This window comes from Myotis brandtii, unplaced genomic scaffold (assembly GCF_000412655.1).
Source record: "Myotis brandtii unplaced genomic scaffold, ASM41265v1 scaffold266, whole genome shotgun sequence".
Classification (NCBI taxonomy): Eukaryota; Metazoa; Chordata; class Mammalia; order Chiroptera; family Vespertilionidae; genus Myotis; species Myotis brandtii.
The window spans coordinates 6,958,795-6,976,106 of NW_005360124.1; the positions used below are offsets into that span (position 1 = coordinate 6,958,795).

Below are 17,312 nucleotides of genomic sequence, written 5' to 3' on the forward strand. Positions count from 1 at the left end.
ATTTTATTCTGGGCCAGCTTTAGCTCTGGCTCTAGCTCTGAGGCTTCGTATCTGGTTTGTTTGCCGTTCTATAATTGAAACAATGTATAACTTCAGCTCTGAGATCCCGGCAGGCTGAAAGCTGGTTTCTGGAGGTTTGTTTAGCTTCTTATTTGCAACATAGTACATAGTTGCTTAGAGTTGCAACTCAGAGGCCGGCAAGTCTGCAGTCACTGGAGCAAGCCTCATGCTCGCTTCCAGCTGCCTGGCTGCCGGCCGCCATCTTGGCTGACAGTTAATTTGCATAAGGATATGCTGATTAGCCAATGGGAAGGGTAGCGGTCGTACGCCAATTACCATGTTTCTCTTTTATTAGTGTAGATATTCTGATTCCAATGTTGTTTTTATACAGTTCAATTAGATTTATCCACCAATTTATATTCTTACATTTGGTTCCTGTAACCCACTTCCCCTTTCTGCTTTCAACATCCTTCTTCACAATTATATCCTTTATTAGTTTTTAGTCTTACTTTTATAAAAATGTTTTATTTTGCTGAAAGGGAATATAGCTGAACACCCACAATTGTGGTAAAGCAGTATGAAATACTGACTTAAGAGGAGCAACTCATACAATGACAATACTTATCTCTGTACGGCAGTAAGCAAAAGAAAATACAAAAGGAAATAGATTAGAAAAATATCCAGCCATCTAACTTTCTAAATTAGGTCTCATTAAAAGGAATAAAATAGAGAACAATAAAAAATAAAAATTAAAAAGGAAAAAAAATAAATTAGGTCTCAGCATGAATTTAATCAATTGTGATACATACATGTGAAAATTTTTAGAATAGAGGTAACAATAATGCAAATACTAAATTTCAGTCTTAAGTTACATTTAATTTTGAGGAAGAGAGGACATATTTTAAGATTTGTACCAATGAAGAGACAGAGGAAACAGATGTAATAACCTTTAACAAAATAATATTATAAAGAAAGGTGAACACAAATGAGTTTGAACCCAGAATAGAAAAAGCCATTCATTGTTCCCCCTAAAAAGCAACAATGTAATATTTGCTAATTTTATAACTGACATGTCGCATTACATTGTTGTAATGTATTCTGATAAAGATAATGAAAAAGCTTGCTTGTCAAACCTTTGTTGCCAAGGCTGCTGGGAATGGATGACAAATACAAAAAAATTCTATCAAGTTGAAGTGATGCAATGGCAACAACTTAAAAAATATACCAAAAGTAATTAGGAAGATTATATGCAATTTGCCATATTTCAGGTTTCATAACTGAGTGCCTCAAGCCAAATAGCAGATTTATTTCATTTCTCATGGTTTAAGCATTTCACTCATACCCTACATCAAAGAAAGTTTACCTTTTTATTCCCTGAAATGTACTGCTAGCCATGTCTATGATGCCTCCAGTTGGTCTTGCCACTGCTCCAACTAAACCTTTCCCAACACCTTTAAAGAAACCAGCTGCTCCTTCTTTTTGAGCTCCTAGAAATAAAAAAGACAAAGCTTTAGGCGATTAGATTAAGAGTGAAAATTGAATCAACTTGTGAAACACTTGGTAATATATATCACCTAAAGAAACTATTATACTTGCCTTTGATTGGTTTTGTAACAATTCCTGTTATGCCACTTACAAAACCCTAAAAGGAAAGCACAATTGAAAATTTATAATACTTTCACACAATGCCTTGACGAACCAAATCTGGTTTACAAAAAAATAAAAATACAGAGTTGTGCTTTCTAGATACATAAGAATTAATGTATTTCCTAAATATTTTATTTAAACAGAATGCTTTTGGAGATTACTGACATATTTTATATAGGCCACAACACACTACTCCTCCAACATGCAAATAATACCTGAAGGAGTGTAAGTTATATATCTATTTCCTTATTTAAAGAATATGGCTTTAAAATATATTTCTGCCCAGCCAGCGTGGCTCAGTGGTTGAGTGTTGACCCATGAACCAGGAGGTCATGGTTTGATTCCCAGTCAGGGCACATGCCCAGGTTGTGGGCTCAATCCCCAGTAAGGCAGCCAATCAATGATTCTCTCTCATCACTGATGTTTCTCTACCTCTCCTTCCCTCTCTCCATTCCTCTCTGAAATCAACTTAAAAAACCCCATAAATCTTTAAAATAATTATCTATATCTATCTATTTATCTATCTATCTATCTATCTCTCTCTCTCCTACATAATAAAAGGCTAATATGCAAATAGAGCGAACGGTGGAACAATGGGTTGCTACGACCAGCACTGACCACCAGGGGGCAGATGCTCAATGCAGGAGCAGTCCCTGGGTGGTCAGTGCACTCCCACAGGGGGAGCGCCACTCAGCCAGAAGCCTAACGCAGCGGTGGTGACAGGAGCCTCTCCCACCTCTGTGGCAGCACTAAGCTGTCAGCTGGACATCCCCCGGACACCCCCAGCACAAATTTTGTGCACCAGGCCTCTAGTATTTATATAAAAGGCTAATATGCAAAATGTCCCCTCGGGAGTTCAAACAGGAGACCGAGAGTTCGATCGCTCGCTATGACATGCACTGACTATAAGGGGGCAGTTGAGGAACAAAGGAAGGCCCTGGCCGGCAGCTGACAGCCAGGAAAGGAAGGCCCCAGCCAGCAGCCAGAAGGCCCCAATCAGCTGATCACCGGCCAGGCCTAGGGACCCTACTCGTGCATGCATTTTGTGTGACAGGCCTCAAGTAGTAATAATAATGATAATAATAATAATAATAATAGATATTTCCTATAACATTCACAACACTGGGAAAGTCTTACAGAAACTAAGCCTTTTCCTCCTCGAGTGATGCCTTCTCTAAGACCAGCCGGTTGCTTGTTCATGGCTTCTCTCCTCTTCTGTTGGTAGTCTTCATCCATAGTTATAGCTGCTACCCCTTTAGCCATAGCACTGGTGATTTTGGAGGCAGCACCAGCTAATCCACCTAGGAGAAATTAACAAATCTTTAGTAAAAGCAAATATATCATTACTTTCTAGCATAATCACATTCGCGAGGCATTCTGTTTCTTACCAACAGCTCCCCCAACTAATGCCTTCAATCCTAGTGCCATTCCTTCCACAAACTCTTCAGGACCCTGGATGGCTCCCTAAAGGATCAAAAATAACAACAAATAAGATTATGTTTACCTTTAAAAGTGCACTAATTGATATGAAGAAAATAGTAGCGACAAAAAAAAAAAAAATGATGTCCCTGAGAAAGTGACACCAGAAGAAAACTTCACATTAACAGAAGTCTCAGATATTTCATGACATTGCAAGTGAAAAGGATTAAGTGTTGCAAGTTAATCCAAACTTAGGAGAATGGCTATTCATCAAAGTGTACAAAAGATGTTTGTTCTGTATGTTGTATGATAAGAAGGTGAACACACACTACCCTTGATAATTTTTTATGAAATAAATAAAAACACTTTCATTCCTAATATATCTAATGTTTTAAATTATATTGTACAAAATAAATATGTTTTTCTATTTTTTCATTATCATCTACTCTTTTAAGTGTGAAAGTAGCAACATGTTTTAACATTCTGGCAGAAATTTTTAAGGGACATAGAAAAATCATAATTTCTGCCATTGATTGAGATTGCTTTGCACAGTGCTAGCTGTGCATACTATTGTGCATAGCAAAACTGCCTGTCCATAATACTCTTCCTTCTACTAGAGTGTGAAGTTTACCCACCTTTAATTTTACAACAGAACACTTAAAATTCAGTATATTTGTTTAAAGTCTTAAGTTTAAAATCTGAGGGAAAACGTAAAAATTTCCTCCCAAATTTCTCAAAAGCTGTTAACACTGTTCGCTGCAAAATAATGTGCCTTTGTGACTCACAAAATCTATTTACATCTGCAACTCAAGTTAACAATTGGAATGCATTATTTTTTCAACAGTATCTGTGTGATATGTTGCACAATGCAAGAATAACTGTTTTACCTGGTAAGGTTCATAGAAAAATGCTTCTACACCTTCAGAAAATTCTCTAATCAAGCCAAAGGGATTTCCCAAAACTTCAAGTCCAAGAATGAGTACATACATTTGTTTAATGGCCTAAAAAGAAAACATAAACATTAATCAATTTGGATTATCAAGCTTAATATTTTTTTCTTAAATTTAGTACACACATCCAATTTTTCAGGCTAATATCCTTATCATCAATTTCAACACCTAAACCATATATTAACTTATTCGTCACTAGTCAGTTTTTAAAAAGCAATTCAGTGTTAGAGTATTAGAAATAATGTAAGATTTACATAATACTTTAGAATATTCAAACTACTTGTACTTTTACAACTATGTGTGAAAGTTGTTAATACTGCCATCATTTTATAGACTGAAGAAATATACAGGACAAATGATGCCTAGGGCCAAACAGAGGTTGAATGGCAAATCCGGAATCCAAACCCCGACCTCTTGAGTCATGCTCAATGATCTGTCCATTATTCAACAGCTGTCTCAGATGCCCTATAAGTTATATAAAAATACTGGAATCTTTTCAAATGTGGGAAAAAAAATCCACTAAAATAATATATCTAGAAGACTTAGTAACTCAATTACATTAAAAATATCCTGTGTTCGCCCTCACCAGTTTGGTTCAGTGGATAGAGTGTTGGCCTGCACACTGAAGGGTCCCAGGTTCGATTCCAGTCAAGGGCACATGCCCGAGTTTTGGGCTCGATCCCCAGTAGGGGGACATGCAGGAGGCAGCTGATCAATGATTCTCTCTCATCATTGATGCTTCTCTCTCTCTCCCCCTTTCCTTCCTCTCTGAAATCAATAAAAATATATTTTAAAAAAATACCCTGTGTTCATCAATTACTAATAGTTTCCTTTGAACCTAGTTTTTTAAGTAAGTGTGGTGAATTACTTAATATTTTATTTAAAGGTTTATGTGTAGTCTACATTGTTCCAGAAAAGATTGGGGACATAGCTAAAAATTAGAAGGACAGAAAATTGAAAGGCCATTCTCTTTTTTTTAAATTTTTACTTTTTGAATTTAGAAAGAGAGAGAGAGAGAGAGAGAAACATCAATTTGTTGTTCCACTTATTTATGCATTCACTGGTTCATTCACATATGTGCCCTGACAGGGGATCAAACTTGTAACCTTGGCATATTGGGATGAAGCTCTAAAAACTGAGCTACTTGGCCAGAGCCTCTTTCTACAATTCTGAAAATAAAAAACATGTCTTAAATTTTTGAAAATGGCTATTAACTTCCTTGCCAAATCTACATTATATAGGTACAGACACATACAGTTTCACTATTTTATATCACTCTGCCCCTTTGTAAAATAATCTCAGACAAACCTGTTTTGAATAGTGTCTTACTACTTCAGACTGCAGTTCAGATGTTGTATGAAACTGATAGTTGAGTTCAAAAAATGCAAGCCTGAAAAAGAAACCACATTAAAAATGTGTAAATGTGTAGGTATGTGCATGGAGAGAGGGTGAGAGGGAGACAGGCAGAGAGGGAATAAAATCTTTAATGTTAAGATTTCATTTTCTTTAGAATTTTTCTCCAAATCTTTCCTTTCAGTCTTTTCCCATGCCAACCAGAAAGCCTACTCTTTTACATACATCTCTGCACATTCTGGTCAAAAAAGCTCTAAAAATCTGATGAAAGCTATGGATCTTACCCTCAGAAAAGCCACTAACATACACACATTTTCCACATAATTTAGAGGATCAGAGAGCCCTTGGATCTATGAACATGAACTTATATTTGTCAACTTAGTCCTATCATGGCTCACATAGAAAATGTTTGACACACTGAGATAAATGTAAGTGGTTGCTCAAGAATGACCAGGGTTCATTGCTGCAGGGCCTGCCTGAACAGCCTACGGCTGAGGAATGAAGGTATGTTTACTTATAACCTGTTCCCAGCATACACCCAATCAACTAATTGGAAAGCTCTATGCTAGCAGATAAGATAGCAAGACTAGAATTCTCACTTTATTCCTGATATGATGTCTTCAAATCTGTTCTTTAATTTGACTGTTACCTAACTTTACCCAGACTCAGAGATATCTCTTACTGGATTCACTGATTCTTATTATTTTTAGTAACAGTTCTAGGTGGTAGTTGAAAAGGGCATTCTTATCTGAAGTCTCCACTCAGACTTGGACACTCTTTGGTCAGATACTCTATCTAATAGCTCCCACAATTACTCAAAGTTAAGTTCCTGATGCTAACATTTAAACTGATCCCTTCATTTGCCCTGTCATGACATTCACTTTTTCTAGTCACATATACTTTGAAGAGTCTTGATCCGCCTTAAAGTCACATCTTTTAAGCACCACACCTTTGGGCACACACAGCTGCTTAGAATTCTTCCCTAGACCAGACAGGCCTTAAAGAGTGCACCAACATGCATGACTCCTGTCTCTATTTCTTAAAGAAATTATTTAACAACTAATTTGTTTTTCAATAGTTAAGGATTAACAGGTGTATGTTACCTAAGTTATTTTACACTTAACAACAAAACCATCTTGTGCCTAAGATCTGCAGTGTACTTTACACATTTTTCACTTATAAATTTTTGGTGAATATAAAATGGACTTTTCATCAATTTGTAGATTTGAATTTAAACATACTTAAAAACTACATCTTGTACATCTGTAAGAGTGGCGCCAATACTCTTCAGCAAGAGATTTAAAGAACTAATTGCAATGAATCCTTCATGCTGTTCTGAGTCTTTAGCTGCTTCTTTACCCGAACTCAGTGAAACACTTAAATGCAACTAGAGAGATAAAGAGATAAGTATTTAAATCAGTACCTTCATAATGACAATATTAATTTTTAATATTCAATTTTATTTTAAAGTCACTACACCACAAATAAAATTTCAAAGATATCAGGACTGTGCCAAATTTAATAAGTGAAAAGTTTAAAAGATTTAAAATCTAATACAGTTCTTTTTAAATTTTAAATTCAGCAATGTATGATGATATATTTAGCTCAATCCAATTCTTTTGGTAAAGCTAAGAAAATATTAACATTTATACATTGTTAGTGACAATAATATCTAGAAGTTAAAGTTGCTGAAATAAATATCTCCACAAGTGAATGTTTTAACTATAAGAACTAAGGTAGCAGGATGTTAAAAGCACTTTTGTATTGTATGCATATACATGCTGTATACTCAGCTATACAATAATTTTCTTCAAGTATTCTGTAAGTAACTCATAAAAACTTTGTGTTAAGAACTTATATTTAGTTCCATCCAATCTTCAAATCTTAAATTAAGATTAATTTATAAATTAAAATGTATACACTATAGTTAGTACTGTATTGCATACTTGAAAGTTGCTAAAGGAGGAATCTTAAAAGTTCTCATCACAAAAAAAAATAAATTATAATACTGTATATGGACAGATGGTAATATATTGTGATGATCATTTCAGTCTACAAATATCAAATCATTACACTGTACACCTGAAATAAATTTAATGTATCAATTACAACCCAGTTAAAAGAAAAACTTATACATACATCAACAAAAAATTTAGAAAACTGTCATTAAATACTTTAACACTAAGGAAATCTGTTAGGTCAAGACATAAACATATAAACACATGCTGTGGGTAGCTCCACTATTAGTTCCATATGGTGAAAATTATTGTAAGAATAAAATTTTTAAAGGGTTATTAAATTTGCTATTACCTAGATTATCATAGATAATAAAAATAACTTATTTTTCCCTACCTTGATAGGAGATATATGAAAATACTCATAGAGACTGACTTGTGATGAATCTACTAATGAAACTGTTTTATATTCTTCTTGGAAAACTTCTATATCTTTATGAAAAAGTTCAACCTATAAAGGAACATAAAGTATTAAAAACTTAAGGGACCTATCTTCAGGAAGTAGTTAAGCCAATAGCTCACACACTGCAGAACACTCCCCTGTAATATCCAGATCCAACATCATTCATAATTAGGAAGATACTGCCTGAGGAGAGAAACTAATATTTCTTTTGTTAGGAAAGTTCTGTCTGTCGCTCGGAAACTGATAAGCATATCTTCTATGTTTCCATCTAATCCATTAAAAGACGCTAAGCTTTTCCTCATGTGACTACAGATTTTACTCGAAAAGGCCACTAATCTAATCCATTTATTTTTGTTTTGTAATAAATAATGTATTTATTTTTTTAAATAGTCAAGTATTGCACTTTTTTACAATTCTTGCAGCACACCAGTGTGCCACAGTGCACCAGTTGAAAATCGTTATTCTAAATTATTAATCTAAACAAAAGTAACCAAGGAAAGTAAAATTGAAAAAAAAAAAACAGTAATGTGAACATGACTGATTATCCTCTTCCTCCTACTATTGATTTAAATCTTTCCTCCTATTTGCTATCTCACGTTTAAAAGACTATTTTAACTTGTCTTGCTTAAGACTATTCGTGTCTTCTATAATCTAAAAAAATGATTTCTGCCAATGTACTCACCACAGCAGCGTAATAAAAATATTTTTAAAATGAAACAAAACCATTTTAACACTTTAAGAATTTATCAGGAGGGTTGGGGGGTGGGGGTAAGAGATCAACCAAAGGACTTGTATGCATGCATATAAGCATAACCAATGGACACAAGACACTGGGGTGTAGGGGAGGCCGGGGGAAGGTCAAGGGGAGAAAAAAAAGGAGGCATATGTAATACTCTTTGTAATACTTTAAGCAATAAAACAAAATTTAAAAGAAAAAAGAATTCCTTTGGCGGGGGAGCGGGGCGAGAAATAATTTATCAGGATAGCTAACATTTTTCTCAGTCCTTTTCCGAATCCTTACCGTCAATGCTATTATTTTAAGTCTTACCTCCGTTTTTTCAGTTACTTCAGCTTCTGTCATAAGTTCTGCTAATGCATAGACAAACCCAAGATCTAACCTGAGATCCATTTCTTGGATCAACACTTTGAAGTATCTATATTACAAAGTAGAAAATATGAAAGGTCATCAATTAACAGTATTAAAAAAATTAGATAAAGAAAAAAGTATTAAATATTAGAATGTTAAAACTTAGAACTTTCTAGAGGAATGTCATGGTAACACTGTTCATAATAGCAACAAACTCAAGTATGAAAATGCCTATTATAGAGAGGAAATCTATAAGTAAACTGTGGTATACAGTCATCAAACATTATTTATTAGTGTTTATAGATAAATTCTAGCTACATACCACAAAATGAATACATTTTACTAAAAAGCTTAATAAAAAAAAGCAAGTCCCAGGAGTATTGTACGGTTTGAAAAAAAAAATTTTAATTAGAAGGAGAAAAGGGAAACTAAGAAGCATAATGTTTAGGTACACATTAGATAGATATTATTTAAATTATAATAAAACTATAATTTGAAAAGCAAGGGAATAGCCCAGGCCAGTGTGGCTCAGTTGGTTGGAGCATTGTCCCATACATTGAAAGGTGGTGGGTTCAATTCCCAGTTAGGGCACATACTGAAGTTGTGGATCTGATCCCTGGTTGGGGCACTTGCAGGAGGCAACCAATAGATGTTTGTCTCTCACATCCATGTTTCTCTCAAAAAAAAAAAGAAAGAAAAATCAATGAAAAAAATCCTCAGGTGAGGATTTAAAAAAGAAAAAAGCAAGAGAATAATGTTTGTCTTGGTAATAGGGCAGAGAAAACAAGAAATAAGGGAATAATACATAGATGAATGTTTCTATAAATGTTAGATTTCTTGCACTGGGTGGTGACTGAATTTGAAAATACTATTTTCTCTTTTGTTTCTAACACTATGCAGTAATTATAGAGAACTTGAGAAAACAAATAAACAAAAAGGAAAATAAAATGCCCATAATTTAGAAATAACTTTTGTTAATACCTAGGTGTATTTCATTTAGAGCCTTCTGATTCTCCACTATTATAAAATAATTAATAGACGTTTTCTATGACCTTCATAATTTAATACTGTACATTTAAATCTTTGACTTATTTGAAATTTACTTTTTCTAAAGAGCACAGTTTAAATCAAAACATTAAATAAATACACAAGGAATGTATTAGGACACTTACTTAATACGTGATATCTGGGAATGCCCTGCAGATCTCATGACAATACTGACATCTGTAAAGGGCTTGGGTGCTGTAAAGGGTAATAAATATGATTAATTCCATGATGCTTTAAAAAAAGACAAGCAGCATTTTCTTACCATGTAATACACATTACAATGGCTAACTAAATTATTTTCTAAATGGTGAATATCAATTAAAATTACTAATATTTGCATGACCCATTATAGTCTTAATTTCAGACTCCAGGATTGTTTTTATACATTATCTATACTCCTCTGAGGATTACTAATCCTTTAAATTAGTGAGTTTAAACTAGAAGCAAGCATTAGAACCATCAGGGAAACTTTGTGGAAACACAGATTTCAGGATCTTGCCCTTGACTTCTAGGTGAAAGGGCTTGGGCATGTATACTGGTCAATAAGCTTCCAAGCAGATTATGAATACTACTTTAGATAGTTTAGTCAGTGGTATGAAGGTAACTGTGGAAAGAAAAAGGAGCGGGGGAGCAGGGTAGTGGGAAGAGAAAAGAAAGTGAGGGGAAGAGCAACAGCAAAGAAAGAAGGTGAAGGGAAGAGAGGATGGAAGAAAGGACTTGTAATCATTCTCAACTGGGGATTAGGACAGTTCCTGTGATTAGAAAACAGTCTGAATTTGAACTTCCTCACAATTTATTCAAAGGTCTCAGTGGCTTTTAAATCAGAGTTTTAAACATTGTAATTTTTTAAAAGTAGCATTTCTAAACATTAAAATATATATTTCTAATTAAACTTTTCTTCAGTATTCAAAGTTTTGTTGAAGTTAGCTGAGTAAAATGGTTTCATTTCATATTATTATAGTAAAATAAACCAAACAGTTAATACAACCACTTTTATAGCAATCTAAAGATATAGACAAACCTGAATCCATGGTGACTGACTTGGGAGGCTTAATAGGATAAAATACAAATGGAAATACAGCACCATGTATCTGGTTTTGGATCTAAAAAACAAACAAACAAACAAACAAACAAAAACCCAGGTTAGTATGTTCATATGTTAATTATAGAACCTGACTAGAATAACAAGATTTAAGAAGGAGAAGGAATCAAAAAGTCTAGTCCCACACTGAAACGGAAGTGTTAAAATAGACCATAAGAATAAATTAGTTTAATTTATAATACAATTTGACTATCTATTCAGACTCACCTGTATTCTATAAATTTGAATTCTAAATGATGACTGATGTGCAGATGTGTTATATTCCACGTTTAATGCTGGCAGATAATTTCTTCGTATAGCTATTATATGTGGTTGCAGAATTTTCATGTTATTGCCACTAGGTGTAAAGCGAACCTGAAAAACATGGCATCCCCCCAAAACACATAGAATTCCTATTTACTCATAACTGATTAAAATTAGAAATGTGTACCAAAATTTTAAAAATACTAATTAAAATAATAGGCTAAATATTCAATTAGGTTTAGAATGAGAACTTTATAGCCCATATCCATACAATTCACAAAAACATTCAGATATTCCTTAGAGCTTGGTTGTATCACTTTTTATGTAAATTTACTAAAATTTACCCAAAACAAGTGAGAAATATAAAATAACATTACAAATAATTAAAAAATAAAAAGTTACTGGCTTGTTAACCAAGGAATAGATCACTAGTATCTCAAGAGAAAGTCTGAGTTTTTAATATTTTATATTAAGTATGTATGATAACATTCACTGTTTTGTAAGGAAATAAGACTTAAATATTAACTAGTGATTAATCTAATTATAATAGATAAAAATTAAAACTTCATATCAGTACTTAAAAATATTACCGGAATATTAGTGTCCAACTCAATAACCTTATCTTCTGAAGGTGAAGATTCAATATATTCCTTAAATTCTTTCTCTAACTTCTCAGTGTGCTTTATACTCATTGGCTTCCATCTTGCCTTCTTCTTGGGCTTTGTCTCCCAAACCACATCAGAACTTACATATGAAAGCAAAAATCATGGTACTAATTTATATACATTTTCATTTTAACTGGTTTATTACATGAATTACAAAATCTTGAGTAAAAATTTTGCAATATCCTCAATTCAACCAATCACATTAAATTCCTACTTAGGCACCATTCTTGGTAGTAGGAATTCTAGCAGTGAACATTACTGCCATTCTTTAGCTTCATTTTAGCTGAGGACTGATAGAAAGAACGTCATAAATATAGTAACTTAGCATATTTAATATATTAGGAGGTGAAATGCTTTTGAAAGAAGAAAAAGTAGACAAGGAAAGGTGGACATGGAGTATTGGGATATGCAAAGTTGTGGGTTGCAGTGTTAAAAGTGAGTAGTCAACAGGGGTGTCATGGAAGTAAGATTTCAAGAACTTAGAGATCAGGGAATTTATCCAGAAGACAACAGGAGAACATTTCAAGCGGAGGGACCAGTTAGAGCAAAGACTCTGTGAGCATGCTTGTAGTATATGAAGAAGAGCAAGGAGGCTGGCATACTTGGAACACATTAAGAGTAGAAGACGACCTAGACAGTCTGGTTCAGTAGACAGAGTGTGCGGGAAGAAACTCATCCATGTGTCTCTCTCACATCAATGTTTCTCTCTCTTTGTCTGTCCTCCTCCCTTCCACACTCTGTAAGTCAATGGAAAAATATCCTCAGGTGAGGATTAAAAAAAAAAAAAGAGTAGAAGATGAAGTAAGACAGGGGCCAAATAATGGGAAAGCCTTGTAGGATATTGTAAAGACTTGGAGTTTTACTCTGAGATGAATAACAGTTGAAAGATTATGAGAAGATCAGTGACACGATCTGACTTAAGCTTTGTTAGAAATACACTGCTGGGATAGGGGTAAGAGAAAAAGGGAATGATGGCTAGAAGCAGAAAAACTTACTAGGAGTTTAATGTAGTAAGCTGGGAGAGAAATGGTGAGGGCTCTGCCTAGGGTGATAACACTGAGGTAGTGAAAAGTGGTCAGATCCTACGTATGTTTTGAAGGTAGAGCCAGCACATAGCCCCTAGATCAGCGGTTCTCAACCTGTGGGTCGCGACCCCTTTGGAGGTCAAATGACCCTTTCACAGGGGTCGCCTAAATACATCCTGCATATCAGATATTTACATTACGATTCATAACAGTGGCAAAATTACAGTTATGAAGTAGCAACGAAAATAATTTTATGGTTGGGGGTCACCACAACATGAGGAACTGTATTAAAGGGTCACGGCATTAGGAAGGTTGAGAACCACTGCTCTAGATGGATTAGATGTGGGGTGTGAGTAAAGAGATGAAACAAAATGATTCCAACACTTTTGGCCTGAGTAACTAGAAGGATGTATTTGTCATTAACTTCAATGAGGAGGCAGACGTGGTAGGATATCAGGAAATGGGTTTTAAACATATAAAGTACTAGAGACCTGATGCACGAAATTCATACTCTGGATGGGGAGGAGGGGAGGGAGGTCCCTCAGCCTGGCCTGCACCCTCTCACAGACCAGAAGCCCATGGGGATGTCCGCCTGCCAGCTTAGGCCTGCCTGTTCACTGCTCCTTACAGCTCGGCTTGCTGCCCCTTAGCACTGCCACAGAGGTGGGAGAGGCTCCCGCCACCACCGCTGCCCTCACCAGCCATGTGCCCGGCTTCTGGCTGAGTGGCACTCCCCCTGTGGAGCATACTTACACCAGGGGGCAGCTCCTGTGTTGAGCGTCTGCCCCCTGGTGGTCAGTGCGCATCATAGCGACTGGTCGGTCGATTTGCATATTAGGGTTTTATATAGATAGTCTCTTAGGTATTTTAGTACGAATTTTATGTAGGCAGCTGGATATACATGCCTGGAGTTCATGAAGAAAAATCTGGCTGAAGATGTATTTCTAGAAAATTTGGCTTATATGTGGTATTTGAAATCATAAAACTGAAACAGAGAAGAGGATTAGGTTTGAGAATATCAGGGCACCCAATGGAGAAGACAAGGAACCAACAAATGAGACTGAGAATGTTGGGAGAAAAAGAAAAATCAAGGTAAGAAATCCTGGAGGTCAGTCAAAGAAGGAATCTGTGTTAAACGTTATGAACTTTTAAGCAACAAGGGGGTTGGATATTGTACTTCGGACCTGGCAATACACACATCCCTAAGGTGCTCTTGGTAGCACCAGTTTCATGGTACATTGAGAGCCAAAGCCTATTGGGAGTGACTAAAGAAAAAAAATGGGTAAAGAAGAATTGAATGTAGTGAATATATTTAAGTCTTTTGTCATGAACAACACTTTTGGGCAGTTTGGCTATAAAGGGAAGCAAAGAAATAGGCAGTAGATAGCAGAGAAAGTAGGATCAAGAAAATAAAATTTAAGTTGAGAGAAATAACACTGATGAGAACAATCCAAAAGAGAGTCAGAAATTGTGGACAGGAGAAAGAAAAAAGAGAATTGCTAGATCAGTGTCTCAAAAAGTAAAAGGGAACAGAATACAATGCAAAAGCAGAAAAATTTGTTTAAATAGCACATATGATATACCTATGATAACTGTGGGTAAGTATGTCAGCATAGTATACAGGTAATAAATGCTGGTGAGTAGGAAGTTGATATTGGGGGGGTGGGTCTTTGAAAGTTCCTTTTTGATTGCTTCAATTTTCTCAGTGAAATGGGATGCAAGGCAGTGAGCTGAGAGAGGAAATGGGGGTTTAAAAAGAGACAGAGTGTGAAACAATCTAGGAAAATGAGAGAATTAATGAAACAAATCTATTTCAGTGAAAAATTGCCAAAAGAATTAAATATAGAACAAAAAATCTACCCATATTCTAAAATTACTTCACTCTTTCTGTTTTAATATGTAAATTATTTAATTTTATTTAAGTACTCTATTTGTTTATTCCTTCTAAAATTTATATTCACTTAATTTAAAAAAAGATAGGAACCATGTGTTACTCCCACTTGCATTCACACCATAGCATAGGACATAGCCCATAACAGGTTGTCTATTTGACATTTTTGTTTAAATAATAAACATTTTTTAGGAATACATATTTCTAAGAAAATAGTTTTTAATATTCCTTTTAGAATATATTCCAGTCAATGAAGAGTTAGGGACATTTCTAGATGCATTTATTTAAAAAAAATTTAAATCTGGATTATATATCGTTTATACATTATACATCTTTTATATAAAGATATATGATATATATACATATACATACACACACACACACACACACATATATCTGTATATTAGTTTAAGTTAAAAGATCCTGGTTATATAGACTGGAATCCAGCAATACCCTCAAATTAGTTACTAATACACATAAATTAATTTTACTGTAAGTATTTGTAAACAGGAGTATTACGGGCATAGGGAAAACAAAGTTTTACTAGTGGTGACTTATTTGGGGAATAATAAATACAGTATCACCTTATTAGCTCTTAAAGTGTTAAGGTGAAATTAGAACGTGATTGTCTTTATTCCTTGAACCACTATTTAAGGAGCATCAACATACCCTGCATTTTGGTGGAATAACATTATGGCGTGTTAAATAAAGAAAGTAGACTTTTGATAAGTTGAATAAATCTAACTTTTTAGAGAATGAGAGAATGAACAAAGGGATTTATGAATTTGATTTATCATATATCTTTATCTCAAGGGCAAAAAAAATCTCACAAGCATTTTAAAATTAACATTATCTTAGTATTATGGCTAATCAAAACAAAGATGTTAAACTAAATTATTTCAGATTTTACAATCACCATTCTTGATGATAAAGAACTGATCGTTTAAATTTATCCAAATTATAATGCATCTAACCTTGTAATGCCAATATAGGCTACTTCTTGCTTTGTGTAATTGTTGACGAGAGAAAGTCCAACATCTTGTAATGCCAACACAATTTCTTGCTCTGCTAATTCTGCTTTCTCATTTTCATATGTCACTTTAAATACCTTTGGATCTTCAGTGAATAAAATAATGCGTTGTAAGCCTTCAAAGAATGAAACTAAATAAATAGTCTTTGTCCCCAAATTTATAGGTGTCATCATATCCTAAAATAAAACCACCAAAAAATAAAAAATTAAGAGTATGGCACCAACCAACATTTAAACTAATATTTAAAAAATGAGAATAGTAATGGCGCCTCCTTCACAGGGTCAAACAAACTAAATGAATTAATATTTGTGTAACAATGGAAATTTACATAATTACAATAATTTGATATCTGCTTCTGCCATTACTATTATAAAGTTATTAGCAAGGAAGACACATCAATTATTCTTTTATTAATATCCTGATAAAGTCTAATTAAATAGTCTTCCTGTGTAGGCTTATCAATAACACAAAGCATTATTTTCTCTCCTTTATCCTAAGACTAACCAATGCATTATTTATTTTTAAGTCAGAAATTCATATTTCCTTACAGAGCTGAAGTAAATAGGATAAAACATATCTGACATCTCAATTGCATGCTCTACAAAACATGGATATTCAGCACAGGTGAGTAATTCTGCAGGAAGCCTTTATATATAAGCACTGCACTGTTATCAGGGTCTTGAGGTTCAATGACAAGATAAATATAGCAAATTCTAATAATTAACAGTTACCCATGAATTTCTAGTTAAGTAAATATTCTGATTAAGAATAAATTTTAATATAGAGTACACATTTGTTATAACCCACTGATATTAAAAACTGGAGTTGTTACTGTAAAATCAGTATCTAGGAACAAACATGTTGCTTATAATTCTTTCTAAAATAAAATATATAGCAATAAGCTAACTTATTTTCAAATATTTATACAGTATTTCTAATATTTCATAGTGGATTTCAGATTTAGCTTTATAATATTCAACTATCATTATGGCATAAATATGCAAAATTACTAACCAACAGATCAAATAAATAAGACGTTGGAATAGGGGTCAAATTAAGACGGATTTTAAAAGACTAATAAAATTTTAATTTTTAATTGTTTAAAAACAATTTCTAAAAAACAACAACAAAAAAACCCCAATTTCTGAAAGCCATTGAAAATATTACTGGAAAATGTTTATGTACAACTTTATCATTATGAAAACCATATCAATAATAGCTTGCTACCAGAAATAAATTCTTTAGTTAGTAGATCCCTAGATGTTCCTCACAGAAGTGAAAATGGCCTAAGATGACTGTCAATGAAGAGTATATCTGTTCATGAGGTGAATGCTGAAAGCCCCTCTCTAAATACAATTTACCTTTATACCATAACTAGAGGCCCGTTGCATGAAATTCGTGTGTGTGTGTGTGTGTGTGTGTGTGTGTGTGTGT

The 17,312-nt window shown here is 34.1% G+C and overlaps 1 protein-coding gene across 1 annotated transcript in view; it reads right to left on the reverse strand.

Moving 5' to 3' along the window:
- The window catches only part of VPS13A (vacuolar protein sorting 13 homolog A (S. cerevisiae)), a 158,762-nt gene that overhangs the window by 11,388 nt on the left and 130,062 nt on the right, over window positions 1-17,312 (reverse strand). The window contains exons 55-68 of the mRNA XM_014541227.1: window positions 15,822-16,054; window positions 11,857-12,010; window positions 11,231-11,377; window positions 10,943-11,024; window positions 10,047-10,116; window positions 8,836-8,941; window positions 7,722-7,835; window positions 6,611-6,756; window positions 5,325-5,406; window positions 3,954-4,067; window positions 3,036-3,111; window positions 2,785-2,948; window positions 1,597-1,642; window positions 1,364-1,487 (exon numbers count right to left, since the gene is read on the reverse strand). Coding sequence (XP_014396713.1) covers window positions 1,364-1,487; window positions 1,597-1,642; window positions 2,785-2,948; window positions 3,036-3,111; window positions 3,954-4,067; window positions 5,325-5,406; window positions 6,611-6,756; window positions 7,722-7,835; window positions 8,836-8,941; window positions 10,047-10,116; window positions 10,943-11,024; window positions 11,231-11,377; window positions 11,857-12,010; window positions 15,822-16,054 — 1,658 coding nt within the window. The remainder of the gene's footprint in view (window positions 1-1,363; window positions 1,488-1,596; window positions 1,643-2,784; window positions 2,949-3,035; window positions 3,112-3,953; window positions 4,068-5,324; window positions 5,407-6,610; window positions 6,757-7,721; window positions 7,836-8,835; window positions 8,942-10,046; window positions 10,117-10,942; window positions 11,025-11,230; window positions 11,378-11,856; window positions 12,011-15,821; window positions 16,055-17,312) is intronic.